This window comes from Pongo abelii, chromosome 7, assembly GCF_028885655.2.
Source record: "Pongo abelii isolate AG06213 chromosome 7, NHGRI_mPonAbe1-v2.0_pri, whole genome shotgun sequence".
NCBI classification, from domain to species: domain Eukaryota; kingdom Metazoa; phylum Chordata; class Mammalia; order Primates; family Hominidae; genus Pongo; species Pongo abelii.
Window position 1 is genome coordinate 12,862,204 of NC_071992.2, and position 27,949 is coordinate 12,890,152.

The following is a 27,949-nucleotide window of genomic DNA, read 5'->3' on the forward strand; positions in this document are numbered from 1 at the left end:
CAAGAGCATCAGGCATTTATGCCCCTATACTACTGGGACACCATTCACATATGGCACAAAACCTGGTGCAGGCAAGAGAACAGCACCAGAAAAAGCAGATTGGAAATGCAAGAATTCTTCTGATAAGTGTCTCAAGTATTGAGTTCATTTTTATTTTCTTGACTTGGGGAGGGGCAAAGTGAAAGAAACTCTCCTCTAGGGCATCTCTTCTTTATGCTGTCAATCACAAGACTGTAACATAATCTACCTTACTTGGGTAGTAGGGTTAATTATCTTTTAGATCTTAAAGTGGGGCAATGAGAAATGTTAGTCCACCACATAGGATAGCAAACCCAATGTTCATATATCCCTGGAGACTTTACAGGAAACTGATACAAAGTTTTCAAAAATTCACCTATTGGTAAAATAAATGACATAACTGCTTTTTTGGTTACCACCCGTATCCCCTCACATCAACCTTCTAGGTTTTCTCAGTTTAGATGTCCAAGATTTCATCAGAAAAAAAATTTGGTACTGTGTATTTATGATTTTGGTTTCTCAATAAAGGATGATCCTTTACTATCTGTTGAATCTGATAAATATGCTACTGGATTTTCATAATTTTCAATTTGTTTTATTTTTCTAAAATGCAATTTAAGAGTTGAAAAACAATAACTGCAATTGAGACACAATTTCAACTTCAAGTAACAGAACTGTGATAAAATTAAATTGGTTTGGGAAATTATTATGAGACGTATCCTTAATTAAGTAGGTACATGAAAATAAAGCCTAAAATTAGAGTTGTGAACATTCTTAAAACGTTATATAAGCCGTAACAAATGGGACATATGACTTTGTCCAGTGTTTTAAAAGTTTAGAGTATAAGACAAAAACAAAGCACTGAAAGGAAGTAAACTGATAGACCTACCCTTTGTCTTTTGCATGAACATCAGCACCATGCTGAAGAAGAAGCTGAACTATTCGAACTCTGTTGTAGCCCGCTGCTAGATGTAAAGGAGTCGACTAGAAAAGAAAAACGCATCCCCTTTTCAGGTAAAAACAAACAAACAAAATCCTTGTTTTGCCGTTTCAGATTTAAACACAATGAAAGTTGACACAAAAATACTGTGCTGAAATGTCAAAAATTCACATTTCATAACTTTATCTCTAAGTGCCCTCAGGAGTCAATACTAACGTTAGTGCCATCCACCTATTTCCCTTACTTGTTTTTTTAAGGCCATCAATAATCAAACCTTACCCTACCTATTCTACATGATTTCCTATTTCTTTCCAACAGGAAACATTCTCACTGTTCTGAGAAGACACACCAGGGCTCATGTTTCCTATAATTGGAAACATTCTTCCTTATCCTACTTAAATCCTGTCCTCCTTTCAAGTTCTAACCTTTAAATCCCAATTCTACCATAAAACTTTATCTAAAGATCTAGCTCTCAAAATTTCTTTAATAGGAAAGATTGAAAAACATCCCTAAAGAACAATTTGAACAAACTTTAATGGAAACAAAAAGGACAATGGGCCTTACTCATTCTGTACAGCTGCTAGTAACGGTCAAAACTAATTTGCTACACTGGGTGCAATGATATATATCAAGGTAGCATTGAATTCTTCCATTCTATGTACCACATACACAGTATAAATACAAGAGAGGAATACAGTTTCTTCCCAGCTAAGTTCTGCCACATTGTAATTTGAGTCAAGTTATTAGAAGGTTCTCTGCTAAAATTTAGTATGGTAATTAAAATAATCAAACTTCTCCTCACCTTTTAAGAATCAGAAATAACTTCATTTTAATTAAAAACTTCTCTGCAACCATAGCAATTTTCCACCTTTGCTAATTTAAAGTTTAAATACCAAAATGGGTTTTTCATACAGGCTTTAATATACTTTAATGCATTCCCTTTCATTTTTCCTGTCTTCTATTTGGGGTCTTGGGATTTAATAAGATTTTTAATTTATTTTCTTCACCTATTCCAGATGTGAAGATACAAAAGAATTACTAAACATTGTACTATCTATTATTGCTTTTGAAATATTTCATACATTTTACATATTCTGTCAGTCTCTAAGTTTAGAAAATATTTTGAGCAATGCACAGCTATCAACGAGGAGACCATTCAGATTAGAAGAGTCCTGAACAGGAAGTCAGGAAACCTGATTACATTCCTGGATCTTATGCAACCCAGTGGAAGTCATGCTACTCGTGTGTCTCAGCTTCTTCACGTATAAAATGGAGATAAAATCACTCATCCTCGCTATCTGAGAAACCTGTGAAAATACAGTACAATTTCACTTACCTGTGGTTAATTTTAGTCTGAAAATATTACGTGTGGAATTGCAGAAACAATTCATAAGTTTTAAGCTGAGCACTATTCTAAGTAGCCTGATGAAATCTGCCCACTTTGTCCCACCTTGGATGGGAATCATCCCTTCCTCCAGCATATCCACACTGAAGATGCTACATATTAGTCACTTAGTAGCCATCTCAGTTATGGGATCAAAAAACCATATATAGGGTTTGGTACTATCCGAAGCTTCAGGCATCTACTGGGCTCTTGAAACGTATCTCCCGAGGATAAGGGAAAACTACTGTAAAGTTTTCTCCCACATAGAAACACATTTTTGTGCCTTTCTTGTTTGTTTTTTAGATGGAATCTCGCTCTGTTGCCCAGGCTGGAGTGCAGTGGCTTGGTCTCGGCTCACTGCAACCTCTGCCTCCCGGGTTCAAGTGATTCTCCTGTCTCAGCCTCCCGAGTATTTGGGATTACAGGCACGCACCACCATACCCAGCTAATTTTTGTATTTTTAGTTGAGCTGGGATTTCACCGTGTTGGCCAGACTGGTCTGGAACTCCTGACCTCAAATGATCCACCTGCCTCCACCTCCCAAAGTGCAGGGATTACAGGAGTGAGCCACTGTGCTTTTTTAAAATATAAAATGCCATGTAAAAATAAGCAATTAAAATTTTTTATCATCAAACATAATCCAGCTAAGTTTCTGCTTTGAGATCCGTGTCAAATGCTACTGCAAATGATACCGTCAGGGAGTATCAACTTACTTTCAGGACTCTTATTTCACTCTCATTTTAGAAAAATACTTCTGCTGGATAATGAAGTTTAGTTAACTTTTTTCCTTCCTTTAATATTTTAAGGATGTTATACCACTGTCCTCTGTCTTGCTTTGTTTCAAGACTAGAAATCTGTTATCCTTATCTTTGTTCCTTTGCACATGTGTTTTTGTTTTTTCCCCTCTGGTTACGCTAATATTTTCTCTACATTAATATTTCACTGACTTAAAGCAATTTGATTATGATGTGCCTTGGTATAGTTTTCTTCGTGTGTGTGTGTGTGTGTGTGTGTGTGTGTGTGTGTGTGCACACAGGCATGCATGCCCACAATTGGAGCTTGCAGTGCTTCTTAGACCTATATAGTTTTCATTAAATTTGGAAAATTTTTAGCTATGACTTCATCAAATATTTTTTCTGCTCCCTCTGCTATTACTCTCACTAGGGAATTATTCCCACTAGGGACTTCAATTACACAAATATTAGGTTAATTTCAAAGCTTGCTTCTAGGCTTTGGTAGGCAGGGCCAGAGCAGCCTTTAGTATTGGACAGATTTTCTCCTACTACTGAGGCATTGTCCTTTGATGACACCCAGTGAATTATGAGGGCTTTTTACTCTGGCTGGTGGCAACAGAAACTATTACAGACTCTGTGTGAGTTCCTAGGCTTGTTACCTCTAATCTTTCTATGTGGTTCTTTTACTAGCCTCAAGCAGTTTCCTCACCCATGTGTTACTCAGTACTTATCTGAACACTGTAAGGGGCCCCTGTGTGGATCTCCCTTTCCTGACCCACTGCCTTGCTAACTCCTTCCACCTTAGTCTCCCCAAACTCCCAGTTTCATCTCCTCAACTCAGGGAGACCATCAGGTTCCTCCTGGTTTTCCCCTCCTTGTGTTAAGGCCTGGAAATTCTTTGGAGGCGGTAAGCTGGAGTTGTTACCCTCTCTCAGGGATAATTACCATGTACTGCCTGATGCTCAATGTCTGAAAACCACTGTTTCATACATTTTGTCTATTTTTCTCAGAGTTTCAGGAAGCAAGGTAAATCTAGTCCCTCTTACTCTATCTTGGATTACTTTCATGACTGAATTGGGCTTTACATTGCAGTTCGAAAACTTCCTCCACAGACAAGGACTGCTTTGGAGGACTGGTCAGTAAGTCAGCAAGCTGGTATAGCACATAGCTAATATTTAATATTACATAAAAAGGGTCACATCTTTCTTGCTTCTGAACAAAAAGATGCTCCATTTTCGTATTATCTTTTACACAACTTTCTTTGTATAAAGTTCATTCAGTAACTTTTATTTCTTATTCCTGAAAATGAACAAAAGTTCTCAAATGAATGAATACATATGAAAACCTACAGTTTATTTAAAAGGGCAGGCTGGGCGCGGTGGCTCACGCCTGTAATCCCAGCACTTTGGGAGGCCGAGGCGGGTGGATCACGAAGTCAGGAGATTGAGAAGTCAGGATCACGAAGTCAGGAGATCCTGGCTAACACGATGAAACCCTGTGTGTCTCTACTAAAAATACAAAAAATTAGCCGGGTGTGGTGGCGGGCGCCTGTAGTCTCAGCTACTTGGGAGGCTGAGGCAGGAGAATGGCATGAACACAGGAGGCGGAGCTTGCAGTGAGCAGCGATCGGGCCACTGCACTCTAGCCTGGGTGACAAAGCGAGACTCCATCTCAAAAAAAAAAGGGGCAAAACATAAGAAAAATTTAACTAGTTTTCAGATTTAAAAAAAATCATTTAATTGTAAGATTTACAATGCTTTGAAAACAGTAATATATTTAGTTTTTAAACTACTAAAATTTATATAACTCAAATAAATTAGCAGGCTCTGTAGTTAAGGTAGAAAGTGACAGGAAGTCTGTGAAAAAATGGAGTTAAAGGGTGAGTTTTCAAAATCTATTAGGAAGCAGAATTGATAGCCTCTGAGAAATGACTGATCTAGCCAGTGAGAGATACAGTAGTTTCCAGTTTGGAAATGCCAATGACAGAAGAAGAACAGAAAAAAAAAAAGAAGGGAGTGGAGGGGAAAGGAGAGCCCAGAGGGAAATAATGTGAGGTCCGGGTTTACTGAATTTAAAGTGCCTAGATGATACCCCAGTGGTAATGTCAGAGAGAGAGACTTACACGTATGGCACTAGAATTCAGAAGAGGTTAAGGCTAAAACAAAAATCTGGTCATCACTAGCATTCACCTAAAATATGTGAATTTCTACCACGTATCTGACACCACATTAAGTGCTAGGGATAGCAATGAAAACAAGGAAAGCGAAATCAGTATTTTGTGCTTATGGATCTTCTTCCTCAAAATCACACCAAGTGTGATTCTCTAAAGGAAATGCATATAAATGAATTCTTTATTCAGAAGGACAAAAGATGAGGAAACAGAAATCTACATTTTGAGAAGTCAAGTCACTAGAGAAAGCAGGCAATGCAATGTAAATGCTGTGGATGTGGACAAATCCCATAGAAGGGGAGTTCAGGATACCCGGGAAGGCTGGAGGATGCTGGTCTAAACCACTCCAGAGGCAAGCAGAGGGAAACGGGGTCAGGGAAGATTCTCAGAAGAAACGCTTTCCGAGCTGAGACTTTGGATAAACAGAATCACTGAGGCAAAAGAATAAGAAACTTTATTCCAGGTTGTGTGAAGAATCCATGTTAATATTCAGTGGACAAGGTACATTTGAGAAACTTAAGAAAAATTCAGTGGCTAAGTGTAGTGTATGAGATTGGGGAGAGCCTAAGAATAATGAGAAATCACCGAAAGACTTGAAGCAGAAAATTACTTAAGATTAGAGTCTTGGAAAGATCACTTTAGTTACTACGTGGAGAATAAAGTTGAAGAGAGAGAGCAAACTCTATGGCAGGAAGGCCTGAACAAAGGGCACAGGACTAATCCAAGAGAGAAATAATGACGCTGTCAGCAAAGTGGCAGCAGCATCTACGTAGGAGTAGCTGAGCTATGAGAGTGGTGAATTCACAGGAAGAGTGAGTGCAGAACAAGCTGGGTGAGACTTTCCAAGTCATCATTCCCATGTGAATGCTAATCCTGCAACTTATATAGCATCACTAGAAGGCACATAAAAATAAATAAAATGCATGCAATAAATTTGAGAAAATAGCAGACCGCAAAGAGAAAAAGAACAGACAAATTGAGAAAAAAAAAGGATGATTTGCGCAAACTCATGCCACTAAAAGCCCTGAGGTTTTTCAAACTTTGGGAAAAAACAAATTTACAACTGCTATTTACCAAATGCTGTCTCCTGATCCAAAGTAAAAAAATCACATACCCTAGTACTAAGCCTAGTGAATGGTTACCACACAGTGCCAAATTTGTATCTCAACTGCCAAATGGCAAAGCAATGGTAAAAGTCATTTTCTAATTGCTAGGATAATTAACAGAGTATCATTTGTTTTAGATAAATAAGGCAGCCCCATTTCTAAAATGCACATGTTGCTAGGTAACTTGATGATGGTTGTAAACTAGTAAACACAAGTATCAAACATTTAGGACGTCCACATACACAGCACAGCAATCACTGCCAGTTTGTACACCTCTGATTTATTCTAAAAACAGACATTTCTGTTACGAACATTTTAAAAGACGAACATGTAAAGTGGTAAATTATGGAACAGATGCAAATACAAAAACTATTTAAATATTATTCTGCTGTAAAATAAATGTTATCACTGATACCTTCATATCATAAAATGTTAACAGAAAAAAAGGTCTTAAGGAAGTCCTATAAATCAAAGATCTCTTCTTGGATTCAGGCTATAAGAAAAAACAAACTTGAATTTGTCTATCTTTACCTTTTATCATATAGATTTGTGGTGCAGTATAAAGCATTTAAGGTAGTTTTAACTTTTCCTATACAACCATGCATGTAAGGCATAGCTAAAATAGTGACAACTGATAAGCCTTTTGCTTCAACATAAGTCCAGGAAGCACGACATGAGAAAATGAATAAAGGCTTTTAAATCCTGGTTTTGCATTCCAGCTTTGGAAATTTTACTAGGTATTTGAGTTAATTTATTAACATCTCTGGGTCTGGGCTTCCAATATCTGTGAAGTGGGAAGTGTAATCCCTATCACACAGGAATGTTTTATAGATTAAAGATAACTGTACAAAGCACATAATACAGTATTTATCACATTGGAAAAACCCAACAAATGATAGTTATTATTTATCATCATCTTATTAAGTTGCTTATATACTTAAGCTTTTTTTTTCTTTTTCATTTTAAAATTTAACTTTTAGATACAGGGGGCCATGTGCAGGTTTGTTACATGAGTATACTGCAGTCAGGTAGTGAGCATGGTACCCAATAGGTAGTTTGTTCTTGAACCTGCGCCGCCCCCCTCTAGTAGTCTGCAATGTCTACTGTTCCCATGTTTATGTCCACGTGTGCTCAATGTTTAGATCCCACTTATAAGTGACAACATGTGATATGTAGTTTTCTGTTCCTACATTAATTCGTTTAGGTTAATGGCCTCTGGCTCCATTCATATTGCTGCAAAGGGCATGATTTCATTCTTTTTCAGGGCTGTGTGGTATTCCATGGTGTGTATGTACCACATTTTCTTTATCCAATCCACCACTGATAGGCACCTAGGTTGATTCCATGTCTTTGCTATTGTGAATGGCATGGCAATGAACATACAAATTCATATATCTTTTTGGTATGATAATCTATTTTCCTTAGTGTATATATCTAGTAATGGGATTGCTGGGCCTAATGGTAGCTCTGTTTTAAGTTGAGAAATTTCCAAACTGCATTCCACAGTGTATAAGCATTGCTTTTTCTCTGCAAATTTGCCAGTATCTATTGTCTTTTGGCTTTTAATAACAGCCATTCTGAGTGGTGTGAGACAGTATCTCACTGCGGTTTTGATTTGCATTTCTCTGATGATTAGTAATGATAAGCATTTTTTCATGTTTGTTGGCTGCTTCTATGTCTTATTTTGAAAAATGTCTGTTCATGTCCTTTGTCTACTTTTTGATGGGATTGGTTTTTGCTTTGAATTAAGTTCCTTATAGATCCTGGATATTAGACCTTTGTCAGATGCATAGTTTATGAGTATTTTCTCCCATTCTGTAGACTGTCTATTTACTCTGCTGGTAGTTTCTTTTGCTGTGCAGAAGCTCTTTAATTAGGTCCCACTTGTCAGTTTTTATTTTTATTACAACTGCTTTTGGAGACTTAGCCAAAAATTCTCTGCTAAGGCTGATGCTGAGGATGGTATTTCTTAGGTTTTTCTCTAGAATTTTCATAGTTTTAGGTTTTATAATTAAATTCTTAATCTTTTGTATATTAAATTCTTAACTTTTGTATATGATGAAAGGTAAGGGTCCCGTTTCATTCTTCTGCATATGGCTAGCCAACTATTCCAGCACTATGTATTGCATAGGGAATCCTTTCCCCATTAATTTTTTCGTTGGACTTGTCGAAGATCAGACGATTATAGGTATGTGGCTTAATTTCTGAGCTTTCTATTCCATTCCATCAGTCTATGTGTCTGTTTTTTGTATCAGTGCCATGCTGTTTTCTTTATTTTAGCCTGACAGTATAATTTGAATTTGGGTAGTGTGATGCCTCTGGCTTTGTTTTTTGCTTAGGATTGCTTTGGCTACTTGGGCTCTTCTTTGGTTCCATATGATTTTTAGAATAGTTTTTTCTAATTCTTTGAAGAATGATGTTGATTGTTGGATAGGAATAACACTGAACCTGTAAACTGCTTTGGGCAGTATGGCCACTTTAATGATACTGATTCTTCCAATCCATGAGCATGGAATATTTTTCCATTTGTTTGTATCATCTCTGATTTCTTTCAGCAGTGTTTTATAGTTTTCCTTGTAGAGATCTTTCATCTCTCTGGGATAGCTATATCCCCAGCTATTTCCTTTTATTTGTGGCTACTGTAGATGGGATTGAGCTCTTGATTTGACCCTCAGCCTGGATGCTAATGGTGTACAGAAATGCTACTGATTTTTGTACATGGATTTTGTATACTGAAACCTTGCTAAAATCGTTTATCAGTTCTAGCAGCCTTTTGGTGGCGTCTTTAGCGTTTTTTATACTTAAAATAAAATCATAGTGTCAGTGAAGAGAGGTAGTTTGACTTTTTTTTTTTTTCCCTATCCAGATGCCTTTTATTTCTTTTTCTTGCCTGATTGCTCTAGCTAAAACTTCCTCATGTTATTTCTTAGTGGTCATTTATCAGTCCTTATCTTATCTGACCTTATTAGCATTATTTGGTATCACTGATCACTTCTTCCTCCTTAAAATGTTTTCCTCCTTGGCATCTAGTTAACCCTCGTTTTCCTCCTCCCTAGCTGGTTACCCCTTCTCGGTCCTTGCTGGTTGCTTTTCATTCTCTTGACATTGGAGTACTCCAGAAGTCTGTCCTTAAACCTCTTTTCTACATTGTCTAACTCATTCCTTTGGTGAGCTCATGCAGTCCTGTAGCTTTAAATAGCACCCATGAACTGACAACTCCCCAATTATATCTCCAGCCTAGTTCTCTTTGCTAACTTCCACACTGTGGAGGTTACTGGTTACTATATGGAGTAAATGACATATAGTCATATGTTATAATCCAACTGCCTATGTGACATCACTACATGATATATGTAAGACTTCTCATGCTTTTCTCATGTCTAAAATGGAGCTCCCCCTAGTGCTTCCCTTGAAACATATGCTGCAGAATTTCCTGTTAATGACAACTCCATCCTTTTAGTTACTCAGGCCAAAAACTTTGGGAGTCTTTCTTCATTCCCATCTTTTTCCCACACACTATGCTCACCCCGTCAGACTATTTCTCTTGCAGACAATGCCTCCAAAATATATCCAGAATCCAATCACTTCTCACCACATCTACTGTCACCAACTTGATGACAGTATCCTCTCTCAGCTGGCTGGTGGCAACGGCCTTCTACTAGGTCTCCTTGCTTCCAGTATAATCCCCTTAGAGTAACACAACATGACAGCAGAGTAATCCTCTTAAAACCTAAGTTAGGTATACAAATCTTATGCTCAAAATCTTCCAATGGGTCTTCATCTCACTCTAAGATGCAACTGAAGTCTTTATAATGTTCTAGAAGGCCGTAAGCAATCTCCCTGACTACATCCCACCCCACAACTTTCCGACTTCACCTTTTCCTCTCCCCTTTCTTCACTCCACTCCACTTCATGCAACTCAAATGCCACAATTATCAGTTAGCTAGAACCACTGAGAATTAAAGTAACTTCTGAAAAAATTAAGTTAGTAACAAAATATGAATATTTAATTTCACACATAACTTCTTAATAAATCCAAACGATGGAAGGTAAAATCTTCCTAAGGATTAATATTAGAATTAAAAGTTCTTATGGATTCATAATGTAGCTATCTGCTTTGGAAGACCTATATACTGTTATGTGCCTGGAATACAAAAATTTAATGACTACATCTTTTGATTTCCCCACTGAGCAATAAAATCATGACAACTATCAGTATGTCTAGATGTATTATTACATATTTAATCCAAATGGAATTTTAGCATTTACATTTTAATATAAAATACATGTTGTTATCTCACAAATGACTGCTGGGTACAGAAGAAAAGGTTTCCTTGCTCTGATAATGCTGGGGAAGCTTTTCAAGTTATAACTGCCACCTAGACAGAATAGCCTAGCATCTAGCTCACCTTTCATCTAAGAGCATAAAATATATTTTTAATTTCTTACAACTATTATTATTATTGAACAAAATTTTTAAATGAGATTCCAAAATAGCAATATTCCAAATAATTATCTCTTTTCTTCTTGTTCTGTCTTTGGATGATACCTTTTTTTTTTTTTTTTTTTGAGATGGAGTCTCGCTCTGTTGCCCAGGCTGGAGCGCAGTGGGGTGATCTCGGCTCACTGCAGCCTCCACCTCCTAAGTTCAAGCAATTCTCCTGCCTCAGCCTCCCAAGCAGCTGGGACTACAGGCGCCCACCACCACACCTGGCTAATTTTTGTATTTTTAGTAGAGGCGGAGTTTCACCATGTTGGTCAGGCTGGTCGTGAACTCCTGACCTCAAGTGATCCACCTGCCTTGGCCTCCCAAAGTGCTGGGATTACAGGCGTGAGCCACCATGCCGGGCCTGGACAATACTTTTTGAAAGAAAAAAGACTGGTCCTGAAAACACTTGCCACGATCTTTTACTCTTACACATGTTCCAAAATAATAGTTATTTACTTATGTATCTGTCTCCTAATTCACTGTGAGTTCACTGAGAAAAGAGAACATTCCTTAATTTTATGTTTTAAAGGCTTAACAAAGCACCTTACATATAGTAGGGTATTTTTTTAAAAAAAAGAATGAATGAGAGTTACTGTCAGCTTTTGATTTATATTGCTAAAGGTCAAGAGAGAACAAGGATAATCCAACATGGTGAATTTAAATTTGTGTGACAAATTTACACTGACACTTCAATGCAAGCATGTGTGATGTTCGATGCATTTCCTAAGAAAGAATAAAATCACAACTGTGAAGCTGTAAGTCCTCAGAGAGCTCTCTAAACTGTGACAAATAGTGTATTTTGTTTTTCTGTAAGATGAAGAACCAGTTTGGCCTAGACCAACTCCTTTGGGACTTTCTAGATTACCATGACTGACTTGTCCTGATTTGCCCAGTACTTTCCTGATCCTAGGAAACCCACTGATCTCAGCAAACTAAGACGGTTGGTCACTCTACCTTAGCCAGGCAATGTAAATCAGTTTCTTTGTTTCTGGATCTGTCCTGAATGAGAAAATTGTGTGTGCGTGTGCATATGCTATCAGGTGACATATTGTACTCTACTTTTAGTAGTAAGATTGCTCAATGTACCAGCGGTTTTGTAAGCAGTTTTGTTAAGTACTACCTCTCTGAACTCATGTGTTCTACATATCATCTTTATAATTTTTTTTAACTTCCTGCATCTCTCTGTGTCCAGGTCAGGCTTCACAAATAAAGTATTGTATATGTATTTTCTCAGTTAAACCAGTCTCAATATCAGTTACTTTACATTTATTCACCATCCTCTCCCCAATAGCTCCTTTTTAAATTATAAAATTACTACATTCCCTCTAAAAATTCAAACAGTAGAGAAAATACTGTAATATAAACGCTTCTATTTTTTCCCTCCAGCCAAACAAGCCCCCTTCCCAAATGTAATCACTATTTACAGCTGCACAATGATCATTTCAGATATTTTTCCATGTATATGAACATGTATTTGTTTTTCCTCTGAGTTCTTTTTGTTGCTGTTTTTTCCCACACAAATAAGATTGTTATTATATTCTTCTATGATTAGCTTCTTTCCTCTTAACATTAGTACGTATCTGTCTGTCTTATTCTTTGTAAGAGCTGTACAGTATTTCCATTGTGTGGCTGTACCATAATTATTTAGTAATGTTCTAGTTTTGCTCTGTCTTATCAAAACATATTTTATTTGAATCTACCATTTGGTTAAGATCAATCAGTTTCCCTTCTAAAAATAAAATATTACATTAGCCATTAAAATGAAATTCTTAGGAAAATACAATAAACACATAATTAGCTTTATTAAATTTCTATCAGGCACAGAGACATGATTAATCTGCTAAGAAACTAAGAAGCAAACAGCTTAGTAGCTCTTTGAGAGAGTGATATTTAGATGAGAACCCTAAACAAATTAACAGCTAGAGAATCGATATAGGCATGAGTCCATGGAAATAAATATATTTCATTGCTGATGCTGTCTTTCAAAGGGATTTTTAAGTAGTACCATAATGAAGATCAGGCAGTCTCATTGAAGTTACTTAACTTTTGGAACACTAGAATGATAATTTAAAAGAGAAACCTTGTGGAAAATAAATATTGATCAATGAGGTGAGATGAAAGGAAAAAAGCTATTTTATTCACTTCTTTATCAAAAAGTATGACTCCTCTAATTTGTCTCTTCTGCAGATGACATGACTAGATTCTCTAATAGTCGTATGTTTTCTCTCCCATTATGAGTCTTTCTCTCTGGTCCTGGACCTCTTGGTCAGCGGTTCTTTCAAGCACGGTTCTTAGAGCTAAACGCATCTACCACAGATATAGTCTCATCACAGTGGACCATGGCATGATACTACTCCTAAAACCTAAGGCTGTTTAACATATTAATATGTCTTTAATTCACAGTTTTTGTAATGGGGGAGATGGGTGACAACAGTGCTGACTTCCTCACAAAGTTGTCTTCCGGTTAAAATGACACAGAACCTTTACAGCGACATGGATGGAGCTGGAGGCCATTATCCTAAGTGAACTAATGCAGGAACAACAAACCAAACACCACAGGTTCTCACTTATAAGAGGGAGCTAAACAGTGAATACACCTGGACACAACGATGGGAAAACAGGCACTGGGGACTGCTTGAGAGGGGAGTTGGCTGGATGGCTACCCGTTGGGTATTATGCTCACTACCTTGGTGATGGGATCATTCGTAAACCAAGCCTCAGTAACACACAATTTACTCAAGTAAGAAACTGTAAATGTACCCACTCCTGAACCTAAAATAAAAGTAGGGGGGACAACAAGAATCAGAGGAAGGGACAGGAGGAACAAGATAGAAAAAAAAGACATGTAGGATGCAACCAAATTTTTTATATCTGAGATGCTGTAAAATGAACAACAATAATTCATTAGTTGGAGTGTGGCTCTCTATATATCAAATAAATTATTTTGACTTTGATAAAAGATCTTCAATCTGTACTGAGTCTAAGCCAGTGTCCAGCGCAAGACGTAGAAAATAGAAAACATAAGCAATGACTAATTAAAATAAAATGACATAGAAGATACAAAAAATTTTAAATACAAATATTTTATTAAAAATAACAGCTAAAATTTGGGCATTTTCTATGTACTAAGCACTTTTCTAAGTGCATTATATGTATTAACTGGTTTATACAGCAACTACCTTAGCTAGAAACACTATTACTTCCATACAACAAATGAGGGAACTAAGGAACGGGGGATTAACATGGCAAGTTAAAAGCAGAGTCAGGAGTCAAATCCAGGCAGTCTGACTTAGAAACTCTCATTCTGCATTTCTAATTTTCCTTTGTGTGGGGGCTCAGGTTCTAGATAGGATGTTCAGAAATGGACTAATATAGCTGAGGGGCAAGAATTACTTTTGGCAGGCAGGGATCTCCTTGGTTCTGACAACTTTACCATTCTGATCCATAGGTCATTAGACATTAAACTCTATCAATAATGACAGTGTGACTGTTCCATTGGATGAGCACCCCAGAATGTGGAACTCCTTCATAACAGAAGCTGCCTAAAAATAGTTTAATATAGCAGGACGAAAAAGAATAACAATATTGAAATTGGAGAGAATAATTGATTCTGCCTCCTTCCTAGTGCAGGATTTTTCTAGATATCTCTTAACAGACAGTCACTTGGTCTCTTCTTGAACTAAAGTCCCCTGCAGTCACTTCAACTGCTTATTAGAGAAGAATTTTCTGACTACCTTCTTGGTTACACTCTGGTTGGTCAATATCCCTTCTTAAAATGTGACACCCTAAATTGAGCACTAAATCCAAATATGGTCTGATCTAAACAAGCGAGCTCTCTCTCTCTTAAGCAGAACCTGTCAGAGCTATCATAGTGAAGGTTCTAACACTGCATTGGGAGGTTGAACTAGTTGCCATTAAGTCCTCATCCAAATAAGATTCTGTGAATCCTAGATAGATTACATGAACAGAGATAAAATGACAATTGATATTTCATAGCCTCAGAAAGGATGTTCTTCCAAAGTAACGGATGTACTCATCTTTAGGAAGGCATTTTAAAAGTTACAGAATTTATGAAATATAAAACAAGGTTTCTGTAATTCAAGTTGCCACAAATAGTAAACATTATTTATTTATTTACTTACTTACATTTATTCCCAGGTTCAAATGATTCTCCTGCCTCAGCCTCCCATGTAGCTAGGATTACAGGTGCCTGCCACCACACCCAGCTAATTTTTACATTTTTAGTAGAAACGGGGTTTCACCATATTGGCCAGGCTGGTCTCAAACTCCTGAACTCAAATGATCCACCCGCCTCGGCCTCCTAAAGTGCTGGGATTACAGGTGTGAGCCACCATACTTGGCCAAAAATTTATTTTTAAAGTGAGAATATAAAGGACTATCTTTATTTTAAATGTATGTATTAAGAAGAGAAAGAGAAGGGAAGGCAGAAGAGCAGGTAAGATTGAACAAGAAATCCATAAGGTAATCTTTGTGAGAATAAAGCTCTGAATGCCAACTTAATTCAATTTTAACGTAACATTATCATAGTGGAATCTTCAAGGGGATTTTTCAGTGGCCAGCAATTTGTATTTCTCTTTTCCAGCCTCAGAATCAGCAGAAGAATTAAAACATGTGGTGAAAATGAGTTTGTAGCATGCTCTCACAAGGTTTGTGTGAACAAAAATGGTTAGTACTCTCAAGGTGCAACATTAGGTTTTCATCATCTAATGAGAAATAGCTGTTAGATTTTATGAAAAGAAAAAAATCCAAGGTTTCTTGGTCTGATAGTAACTTGATGTTATATACTTCATGAAAGGAGAAAAATTTTCACACTACCCAAACTGCACATAAATTCCTTTTTCTAACTAATATTTTCAATCTTAGGTTTTCATATCTAAGCATCAAAGATTCTAAGTAATGGACAACAGATAGAGGTCTTCTTTAAAGAAGAAACCACTTGCACTGATCGGCATTTAATAATTACATAGGAGGGAATCGGTCCACCTTAGATCATTAGATAGCCATTTTAACTGCAAACTGGGAAAGTGACAAATTCCTTCAGCTGATTTTAATGTGGCTAAGGGCTCTAGGATTCTGCAGATATGCTGTCACCTCAAAGTTCCTTAAGTGATAAAGTCTTTGTTGTTTCTGCATTTGAATAATGAATGTGGCAGCCAAAAACAGCCAGGAGCAGAGACCTCTAGTTCTGTTCCCTGCCCACAGCCTTCTCTCCCAATTCTAATGGGTATTGAACACTGTCTGAAAGTAGATTATTTTATGGAGCATTTTTATAATATTCAAAAGTAGGGTATTATCATGTTGCTGTTAACAAATTAAAGCATTTTTATTTATAAAATCAAAACATAAAACATTTAATATTTAGAATTGGTCTATTTCCAAATTTACTAGTTTAGTTATCCAAATATGCATTTCAAGTGATTATGCATAGTATTTACAGTGCTTTCTTAAAGTTTTACTCTTGATGGCATTCTTAGTAGAGAAAAACATTTCTCTAAATTAGTCACTGAAAACATTCTTTTAAAAGGCAGAATAATATGAAGATTTTTGATACTTCTAGAAATTTGTTTTCATAATATAATCCTAATTTAACTGAATGAGACGAGTGAATGTATTAATATGCATATGCATGAGACAGAGAAGCAAGCTTGAGTGATAATCTCTTTAATAAAAGGAAAAAAAGGCAGTGATAAAGAAAAAATAACCAGGTTTATTGACTGAATGCTTAGTATTCCCCTAAAATTTATGATGAAGCCCCAACCCCCAATATGATAGCATTTGGAGACAGGGTCTTTGTCAGGTAATATGGTTTGGATGAGGTCATAAGGGTGGGAACCTCATGATGAGATTAGTGCTCTTCTAAGTACAGACATGAAAAAACTTGCTGGGCTGGGAGCAGTGGCTCACGCCTGTAATCCCAGTACTTTGGGAGGCCGAGGTGGGTGGATAACCTGAGGTCAGGACTTCCAGACCACCTTGACCAACATAGTGAAACCCCATCTCTACTAAAAATACAAAAAATTAGCTGGGTGTGGTGGCGTGCACCTGTAATCTCAGCTACTCAGGAGGCTGAGGCAGGAGAATCGCTAGAACCTGGGAGGCGGAGCTTGCAGTGAGCTGAGATTGCGCCACTGCACTCCAGCCTGGGCAACAGTGCAAGACTCTGTCTCAAAAGAAAAAAAGAAAAGAAAAGAAAAAAAACTTGCTCACCAGAAACTGATCATCTGACCATGCTGGAACCTAAACCTTGGACTTCTCAGCCTCTAGAACTGTGAGAAATAAATTTCTGTTGTTTAAGCTACCCTGTCAATGGTATGGCAATCCTAGCTGACTAAGACACTAGAAATGGTATACAATGAATTAAGTAATAGTTTACATTGGTTTTATATTGTGGCCAAACAATTGTTTTAATAATGCCAATTCAAAGTTACAGATAATTTCAGAATTCTTAAATCCATAATTAACTCATCACTTTCTTTTTGCCATTTCTCATCAGGCTGGAAGAATTTCCTGAAATCAGACTTCTGTTTGCACCTAAACAAGCCTTTTTTTACACAATATAGTCTTTTACTTAAATAACTTTTTGTAGAATACTCTACTATCAAATGATGTTAACTGAACAGTCTGTTCAATCCAAAGGGTACTCAAATCATAATCATTACAGAGATATTTTAAAATATCTTTATCATGTAATATTTAATCCATAGAAACATGTAAGTTATAAAGCATATATTAAAACACCATCCAGCACCCACTCAGTTGGAGAACTGGGACATTGGCAATACCACAAAAGCTATCTTGTGTGTTTCTTCCTGCTTTTTCCTTTGCCACTCTGTGACATGGGTGTTTTTCCAGCTACTGCTGTAGTTGTAATCCACTCTACTAACGTAAAGTTCGGTTTACTTGTAAAGGCAGAAAGAACACTTTAAACTTCGATTCTAACAATTTTAAAAACAGATGCTGAAGTGTCATATTTGTAATTTGGCTTCTAAATTTTTAATAATGACTCACACTCACGGCCAAAGGATTTAGTACCAACTCCCTTCCGGTCCCTTGAGCAGTCTAAAGTGGAAAACAGCAGGAAACTTGCGCTTCTGGATATGAAGGCAGGACAATTCAAAGCTAGGAGAGTGGCTAAATGGAGGTAAATGGACAACTAAGTTTTATCATTTTGCTGCTTTTTAGCACTGTGGTCGGTCCCCTTCTACTAAAAATTCATTTCTCCAACAGAGAAAACAGCGCAGTTGGCATTGGTACTAATTACCCTCACCAGTAGAAATGTCATGCTTGACAAAATAGAGATCGTTTTAGTAGAAGCAATTCCCTAATGAAAAATAAAAAAGACATTTTCAAGTCCTTATTGGTACAAAATGAATATACATAAGCATAAAGATTTTATACAATATATCCCAACATAAGTAGGCAAGAAAACTTGCTCTAAGGGATTTTGGCACTACAGTAAGATATGCATTGCTCAGCAAGACGTACTCCGAAGAAGTGATTTGATTAGATATATAATTAAACCTAAAGTATTTGAAGAGTTCCCCAATGCAAACTTACTGCATTTTGACCTTCTTGTAATCCCAAGTAGCATCTCAGCTAGGATCCATAAAAGTTGGAAATTTAAAACTGGTATGACCTTTTATCTACCAAGATTTGGCAAGAATGGAGGATGATAAAGGTCACTATAGGCCATAGAGAGCCAGATATGTACCCCCAGGTAATGCTAACACTTTCTTTCTTAAAGGGGAAAAGGGCTCTACATAAACTTCGTTGCAGATACCATGAGTGTTCTATCCAGTGTGAGGATACAGTCACTTATGAAATTCAATTCTGCATTATGGGTAATTGCTACTAACTCTGCTGAAAAATAAGTAACAAAATATATTATAATCGTGAAATGTTAGAGTTGAAAGGTACTTTAGAGCTCACATGGCCCAAATTCTTCATTTTCTTAGGCTAAAAAAATTGAGAACTCAGAGATATGATAAAACTTGCCATGAACACATGGCTAATAACAGCTGAAACTTAAAATCTGGTCTTCTAGCTTCAAGTTCCTGCTTTTTCCCACAATACCACGACCCCAAAAGATGCACATAAAATTACGTTTTTGCATTCCAAGGGGGAAAATACTTAAATTGTAAGACATAAATTCAAAAGAACTGAACATATCTAAAGACATAAATATATTTGGGAAGATATTTTAAAATCCTCACTTATTCTTCCAAGTAACTATGAAAGAATCATTTTCAGTAATAAAGCTGAAAAAAAGATGGAATCTTTGTTGCCCAATAGATAATAAGCATTGAGTTATTTTCCTTTTAGTCAGGTATATTTTCCTTTAGTCAGGTATTTCAGTTATCTATTACTACATAACAAACCACCCCAACAGCAGTGAATTACCTGGGCAGGTCTTCAGCTCTATGTGGTATGAGCTACGGTGCTAGGATGGCTGATGTCACCCTAAGGATGGATCGGGAACTCAGATGGGGTTAAATTGTCTGGGACGTGTGGATAGTTAGAATCATTAAGAAGCTTCCGTACGAACTCAGGTGGGTCTGTTGGCTAGGGGCCTCAGTTCTTCATGTGGACCTCGTCACATGGCTGCTTGGGCTGCCTCATGACATGGCAGCTGGGTTCCAAGAAGAATTACAAAAAAAGAAACCAGCAGCTGCCAGGCCAACTCAGGGGCTTGTCCTGAAAAGGACAGAGTGTCACTTGCGCCTTATTTTATTCAAAGCAGTCCCAGGCTAAGCCCAGAGTCAGTGTGGCAGGGGGCTAGACAAGGGCATGAATAATAAAAGGGACGGTTTATTGAGGCATCTCCAAATAACAACCTACCACATAAAGATTGTTAAAATCCTGGCCAAACACAGTATTTGGAAAAAAGTTATACTGAGAGACAGGGGTACTGATCAAGAATAATGAGAAACTCTACAACCCTAAAACTTAAATGTAGATACAAAGAATTACACTAATCCTACATCTTTCTTGTTCTTCACTGGATGGGGTTTATGGAATTCCATATATGGCATTATTTTCAGCCAGATATTAATTTTTAATCAACATGTGTTTAAAAATGGGCATATATCTCAAGAATGTATTTCTGAATTTATAAGCTGCTAATTTAGACAAATTTATTTATTAAATGTGACACTGGGTGAAGAGAGGGGAAGGCCAAGCTCCAACTGAATTAATTCAATTATATGCTCTATAGATTACCAGGCAATCTATAGGTTATTTTATCCAAAGCCAGGTGGGACAGAGCTTGGATAATAAGGACATTTAAGGGGAGAGAAGGGGAACACTGGAGTACTTAAAAGTATGTAAGTGTCCATTCTAGATACATCTGAAAGTTTCAAAAAAAATTATCAAAGGAGTAGGAATCTAATTTTCTAAAGGTTACTGTGTGCTACAAACTGTACTAGGTATACTGACCACATTATTTCACTTAATCCTCTCAAATGCCTCGTGGAATGTGTATGGTTATTTCCATTTGAGAGTGAGTAAACTAAAAACTCTAGAGCCATAGACACACACTTGGAAAGCAGAATAGAACCCAATCCCTCGGACCTTACAGTCTACTTGCCCTATCACAGTTTTTCTATGGTGTCTTCAAGGTACAGCACTAAATTCACTAAATTCTACTTTATTTCTGATTGATTTCCTTTTGAAAGTAGTTTTCAAACACTTTACTTTTCTCTGTTTCCAGTCATCTTCATTATTAACTATTTGGAAGCAAATATTTACAGAAAGTTGACACTTAAATCCTTAAGTTTTCTGAATTAAAATCATGTTCCTCCAATTACCTGTTCATCTAAATTTGTGGTTTCTTACAGAAGGGTAGACTAAATACTAAAGCCTTAAAACTAAAAGGGCCAGGAAAAAACATTGTCACCTTAAATCAGCACTTTATAACTGTATCACAGCAACAGGAATATTGTATCATTTTAATGCATTAGCTTCAACGTCTTCCATAATGTCTTTTTTTTAATTTTATTTTATTATTATTATACTTTTATAGGGTATATGTTTTAGGGTACATGTGCACAATGTGCAGGTTAGTTACATATGTATACATGTGGCATGCTGGTGTGCTGCACCCATTAACTCGTCATTTAGCATTAGGTATATCTCCTAAAGCTATCCCTCCCCATAATGTCTTAATCATTCTACCAATGTTTGAGCTCCCTGTTAACCAGTACCATCAACCATATGGTTATCTCCCATGACACTAAGCACAGTGACCTACATACACATGGTAGGTATTAAGTGTGGTGGAATGAATGAATGAAAGGAGCAGAGGGAAACCTGAAATACTCAAAATTACATAGGAGATGTTATTTTAAAAGCACCTATCAAATATTAGTTACTTTCAATTGTTTGGTGACATATAATAATAGCAACAGTACGCAGAGTAGATATATTCAAAGATACATATTATTTCTATTTGGGAATATGTGCAGTAGTCCCTAACCCCTACCTCTTGCCTGTTAAGATGAGGAATGGATAATTTTGGACATTTATTTTGGAAGGGGATAAAGACAGCTAGAAAAGGAGAATAACACAGAGAGGAATCACAAAGAACTCTCCAAAGAGTTGACTGTTGGACTAATTTTATTCAAATATTTATTTTCATTTATTATAAAAGGTATCCTTACAAAAATTAACACTGGAAAACAAGAGAATATTATCCCCTTAAATTTAGACATCAAACAAGGCCAGAACATGTGGATAACAGCTAATAAAACATCTGATACTGATATAAAACACTGTAAAGGGAGATAAAAGGTCAAAAAATCCAAGTTTGAAAATATAGGAATAAAGAATTCTAGAAAGGGAACAACCTATTTTAAGGTTCTGGTTCACCTAATGGCAATAATGAATTGTGGACTGTTATGACTAATCATACTGGGCAGAAGGTAGATGACTAAATAATATCTATGTCCCTATGTTTCTAAAAGTGGTCATCATTATAACATGTATATAATTGTATAAAAGTATCATTTTAGAGCAACAACAAAAGGTAGCATTTTAGAACAAAAAAAAATTCTGCTTTTAGAGAAAAAAAAAGCCAATAAAATTTCTAGTGTAGCCAAGAGCCAATTTTGATTTATGTGTAAAATAAAAGCATAATAACAATATAAACTGTATAAAACCTTATTGATGTTTTATAATTTTCAGAATTCTAAAGGTTAGGAAAACAATTGTCTTTGGGAAATAAAATATTAACTTCTCACATATTACCTAATTAGATAATCATAAGTCACAGTATAGAATTAAGAGTACTTAAAATTTACACTCTCATTGTATAATCCCACATATTACATTAAAAAAAAACCTAAAGTCTCAAACCCCCACATATCTCTAGGCAAATTCCCCACCTACTAACCACTGTATAAGAGACATTTCCAAAAACATTTCAAAATTAACATTTTCATGGGCTTTTTAAATTTACAAACCAGGAACTGTAGTAAAAACTAAGAAAAGGGCTCAGTTAAGCAATAATACAGTAATTTAGGAAACTTCCAAAAAAGTATTTGGTTCTACGCTGTGTTCTAAAATGAAATTCAGGAAATAAACTTTATATGCCTGATTTACTATATATGAAAAAGTACCTTTATCATCTCATTAATATACAATCTGACTTTCTAATTCTAAATAAACACATGCAAATGTTCTAAAAAAGGACTACATATCTACTAAGACAGATACTTGTAATTTTAGCAGCTAGATTTGCCTACCTGTTTTCTTGATAACAACAGGAAGAAAATAAAACAAACTGACATAACTAATGGATCTTGTCCCAACCTCCATTAGCACCCAGAACATTTAACACCTTGTGGCTTTATTGCAACTGGTACATTTAATAAGAATTACTCTGTGCCGTAAATGAGAATAATGTCTAAATAGGAATTATTCAATTCAAACCACACAGATGAGCAATTGTTAATTATTTCTTATATGCATAGCACTAAAACCTAAAAAATGCCTAAGTTTAATTTTCTTTTTCTATCTAATTTAATTTGAAAAAAACCTGATAATCTAAAAAAGTATGAGTACATTTTGGAACATTATTGCATTATTTATATTTTAGGAATCTTTTGGTACAATAATAATGCTTGAGGTATGTTCTTAAAAATGTTCTATACCTTATAAAATATACAGTTCTCCCTCATGTTAACAGTACCCCAAAATAAATTAATAGAATAATATTAGTAATAATAACAAAAAACATAAAATACCGCATTCACATACTTCTGATTTAATTTTCTAAATGGCAAAGGGTAGATGATTTTCTCACTCAAAGGATAAAATTATGTTTATCAAGGAACAACAGAGTTGTATTCTAAGCTTCTGCTATATGCAAAGTGCCAGCCTTGGTCCTGGTGCAAAATACAAGAAGAGCTAATAGAGGAGTAAAAGAAAAAGATATTTATGAACTTTAAGGAACTCTAAATGCCACAGAGTAATATAGAAAAGGAGCCACAAGAATTTGGATGAGGAATACATTGGTTCTAGTTGAAGGAAGTATATTCTCCTTTAAGGAAAAGGAAAAATAAATGAGTTCTATACATTTGTGTAGGAGATAAAGCAGAGAGAAGAGAGAATTTGTTAAACATCAGGGATCATGTTCCTTAATTATGATGATTTATTGCACTAGGAATGTGGCTGTCAAAGTAGAAGGGTAAGGAAGAGAGAACGAGGCCGTGACAGAAATCGACTCCGGCTGTAGTCATCTCACATAAGTTCTGTAGTATTAAAACGGTTATAGAAAACTGACGTAGGCCAGGCGAAACAAGCTCTGTTTAAAAAACAGCTGCATTTAACCACAGATAAGAAGGCCCTTTTCTACACCGTGATAGAAATCACTTTATCTACTTGGAGGATCCAAATAAAATCTGGAGTTTCAAGTGCACACAAGAGTGTGAAATTCCCTAAAGCAACTTCAAAACTAAAGGAAAAATGAACAGTTACCATTTAAAAACACTTCCCAAGAGTAAATAATAGTGCTGAGTAAATCTTTGCTAGTTTATAGCTTGATATGTGTAATCTAACCTTCTATGAAAGTAGAAGTCTCTCCCCAAATTACCCAGAGAAACAAAATACTCACTGGGCCATGTAACGATACATGAGCTATCTACAAAAACAAATGAACGTAAATTATATTCCGAGGGACTCAATTCCTTGCCACTATTTTTGGATTTCATTAAAATAGATAAAAAGTGGGGAAGCTTGCAAAAATCTGATCTGCAAAATTATCACTCACAGAAAAGTAATTTTTTAAAAGCAAAATAGTTTATTATTTCTAAGGGGTACCATCCATCCTGATATTTGCCATAACATTTTCACTGTAAATAATTTCAAAAGAATTCATTCTTAAATATCAGACATATAATTTTCCTCAATTTTTGTAATGTGTCTTTAAAAATGTTTTAGGTTTTTAGTTAACATTAAAAAATTAACTCTCATTTAAAAAAACCAACTTTATGGTATAGAGTGCATTGGTTTTCAATGTCTATTAGGTAAATCACTACAAAACTCTGCAATTACCAAAGGCCATAAAGGATTACATTTCAATCTATCTTCAGCAAGAATACAAAGTAGATAATGAAGCTGCCAGCTGTATATTTTATAAATTACCTTACATTTATGGCAACTGCATATTAATATAGAATATTCCTCTCTGTTTTAATGTATTTTCTTTCAATATTCCACAACTAAAACTTAGCCAGTACAAATAATAATAAAAGAGCAGAGCTGTCACATAGATGTAAAAAAATCATTAACAGCAATTTCTCAGCTTTAATGGAAAAAGTGTTGGTATCTAGCAAACAAATCTTCTTCTGCCAAATAAGAAATCAAAAACACAAATGTCTTAACAAAGATGGGTAAATAGGACACACATATTTCCAGTTTCCATTATCATACCCAGAAAAGAGCATATGCTGTAATTTTAATCACCAACAAAACTGCAGTTTCATGTAACAAATAACTTGCAGTGTCTGACATTTAAGAGAAAAGGCTTACTTAAGATCCATGCTTCACCAGTTCTATGAAATGTGTCACAACTGCCGATAACAGATATAGCAGCATTTCATTTACAGTGAAAAGATGCCAGTTAAAATAAAGCCATGTAGGTATACGTGCTTATATATATATATGCCACATTCACAAAATTTTGAAGCATTGCAATTAAAGAGGATTGTATTCAAAATAACTTACCTTTCGCCCATCACTTGCATGGCAATTCACATTTAGAGGAGTCAGTAAAGCCATTAGTTTTTCTTCATTACCACTCCTATAAAAAGGTAGTAAGTCAATTCCTCTAAAATTACAAAGCTTCTTATGAATATTTATGCATAATTTTTTCACACGAGAGTAAAATATGGGTTTGCTTTGATTTCTTTTACATGGATCACAATAAATCTCTTTTGCAATATTCAATTAATATATTTCTAATTAATTCCTGTTAATTACCCTATAGTGGTATATCTTAAATAATGTAGCTTTCTACATTTTTGTTGTATTTATCTACAAAGTCATCTTCTTAATTACAAACTTTACTCTGATAAATGGACTAAAACGTTGAGTTAAAAAATACATACAAAATGCTGTAAAGAGCTAATCAATTAAATTATAAACGATCAAGAACAAAAAAAAAAAAAATAGATGAGGATTTTAACATTTACTTTTTGCTCTTCATTCAAGCTTTGCTAGAAAAATCTTCAGAAGAAAATGAAGATATAGGTATTTAAATACTCCAAGAATATCATTGGAAAAGCTGGGCAACTAGGGTTTGCAGGTTCCTTAAGAAATGTTCCAAATAAAATTAACCTTATAAGCATCACCACATGAAAAGATTTTATTATACACAATAATGATATAAAGTATATAAAGATTTAGTATCTGCATAATTGCATAAAATCCAAGCAAGACAATAACGTTATATTTTTTATAGTCCTCCACCTGCCCTCCTCCTTCTCTTCCTTAATGCATTATACACACTTAAAATGAATGGAATCACTTACCTAGCAGCTTCTAGGAGTTCGTCTTTCTTGTATTCACCTAGATGATTGCAAAATATCATGCTGTTAGCATTTGGCAGAAGACAGATTAAGAAATGCAGTAGGCAGCAAATAGAGAATTAAATAGAGAAGAACAGAAAAAGAGAGTCCACACCCCGCTGGGTGATGGAGCCGTGACGTTAGCCAGCTTGTGAAGGCAGCATCACCAGTGCCTTGGAGACGGGCAGCAAATTGACGCAGCTTCTTGTCCAATCCTCAGATGAAATAGCTTTCTTCAGACAACCAATGAATGCTAAATCTCGTGTCCAGAAACACATTCCCTCTGATAACAGCATGCCAGCTGAAGACAATGTCCCCTCCCCCCTTTTCTATTCAGGCTGTCACAGTATACTTGTGAAGCATAATACATTCTGAGACAAAAGCAAAATAATGTGGCTCTTTAAAGGTACAAATTACTAGTCTTCTAAAAACTGAAGTTTTATTGGTAATGACATGGAAAGTTAAAAAAAAAAACATTAATTACTATTGTTGAGCTTTATAGCAGTAGAAAATGCAAATATCAGAACCACGAAGGCTTTGACTCGATAGGGAAGGTCTGTAGACTAGAAATACGTGAACTACGTACCAAATGCCATGAACCTCTTGGAGGCAGCGCTCCAAAAACCAAAACAGTGAATACATTCTTAAATGGCAATAATATTCTAATATGCTGTAATCTTAATACTTCATATTAATTCAATACCAATTTTAACATATAATAAATCTTAAAAATATTTTTTAAAAGGGGGTTGGGGTCTTTGAGAATGAGCAGATATCTAACTACTGCGACATGGGTATTTTTTCCCCATTCTATTTTATCACAATGGATTTAAAAAATATATCAAATGATGAAAATAGAAATATAATTAAAAACCATCCATAATAAATTTCTTAGGGTATTCAAGATCTAACAAACAAATTTCTTTTGCAAGCTCAATTGAAGGACAAGGAATGTTAATAATACAGTGTTTGTTCCTTCAGCAAATAAAAAGAACAGCCAGGACTATGATTCAGCTATAATGCACTGACTTAGTTTGCTACATCACTAAAGAAATAATTATACAAAGTATCTTAACAAATAATTATATGAAAGCAAATACTAAGTGCTCATATAATAAAACGTTAGACTAAATGAAAATATTATTCTATTATGAAATAATATTAAGTAACTTTTAAAAAATCTTATGTGTAAATATGGACTTCGCATTTTGTTTTGCTAAGAATGCAGAATATTGACGCAAATATTACAAAGACACCTCAAGGCTACCAAATACATACTTAAATGCTATAACCCATTATTAGCAAATATTCTTTAGCTTTAATTTTGTCTTGCCTCCTGGATTAAAATTAGGTTAAAATCTGAAAACTATAACCAGGTATTTTCAAAGTAAAAAGTTGTTAAATACCTATTTTCTCTTAAAAGAACTTTGTATACCAATAAAGTTATAAGTTTAAGAATATAAGCTAGAATATACGATTTCATGGTCAGAGTTGGTCTTTCTAATTTCCCATAAATTGTATTTCAGACTTTTTAGCCAACTGACAGAGTAAAGGTCATTTCATTATATCCTCCATCTATTTAAGTTCCCGCCTTCCCAAAGCCCAAGACCTACCTTTGTTAAACATTTTAGGTAGCAATATGGAAGTTAGAGAGTCAACTTTAAAAGCTCCTTGTGAGGAAAATGGCATAACCCATGCCCCCAAATGTCTACAGAACCAGGATCAAAGTAAATCAAACTACGCAATGTATCTATAAAATTTATTCATTTCGTAGAGTCACATTTGTTCAATAGGCCTGTATGCCAGATTTTAAAGCGAAAGACACTATCATCTCTGACCTCAAGGAATATTATTCTATTAAAGGAGACAGACAAATAAATAAATGATTACAGTAGAGTGTAAAGAAAGCGTATGAAATGCTAGAGAGCTTACCAGCCAGTCTAAATGGGATTAATGATTGGAAGGGTAGTTGGGGGTCAAGGAAGCCTTCCTTGAAGAGGGAAACTTGAGTAATCCTCAGGT

At 35.5% G+C, this 27,949-nt stretch overlaps 1 protein-coding gene across 2 annotated transcripts in view; it reads right to left on the reverse strand.

Annotated features, from left to right (window-relative positions):
- TNKS (tankyrase) overlaps positions 1 to 27,949 on the reverse strand; it is a 227,899-nt gene that overhangs the window by 74,376 nt on the left and 125,574 nt on the right. For both annotated transcript variants that reach the window (XM_024251108.3, XM_054561190.2), the window contains exons 4-6: positions 25,892 to 25,928; positions 25,086 to 25,161; positions 908 to 1,002 (exon numbers count right to left, since the gene is read on the reverse strand). In XM_024251108.3, coding sequence (XP_024106876.2) covers positions 908 to 1,002; positions 25,086 to 25,161; positions 25,892 to 25,928 — 208 coding nt within the window. The remainder of the gene's footprint in view (positions 1 to 907; positions 1,003 to 25,085; positions 25,162 to 25,891; positions 25,929 to 27,949) is intronic.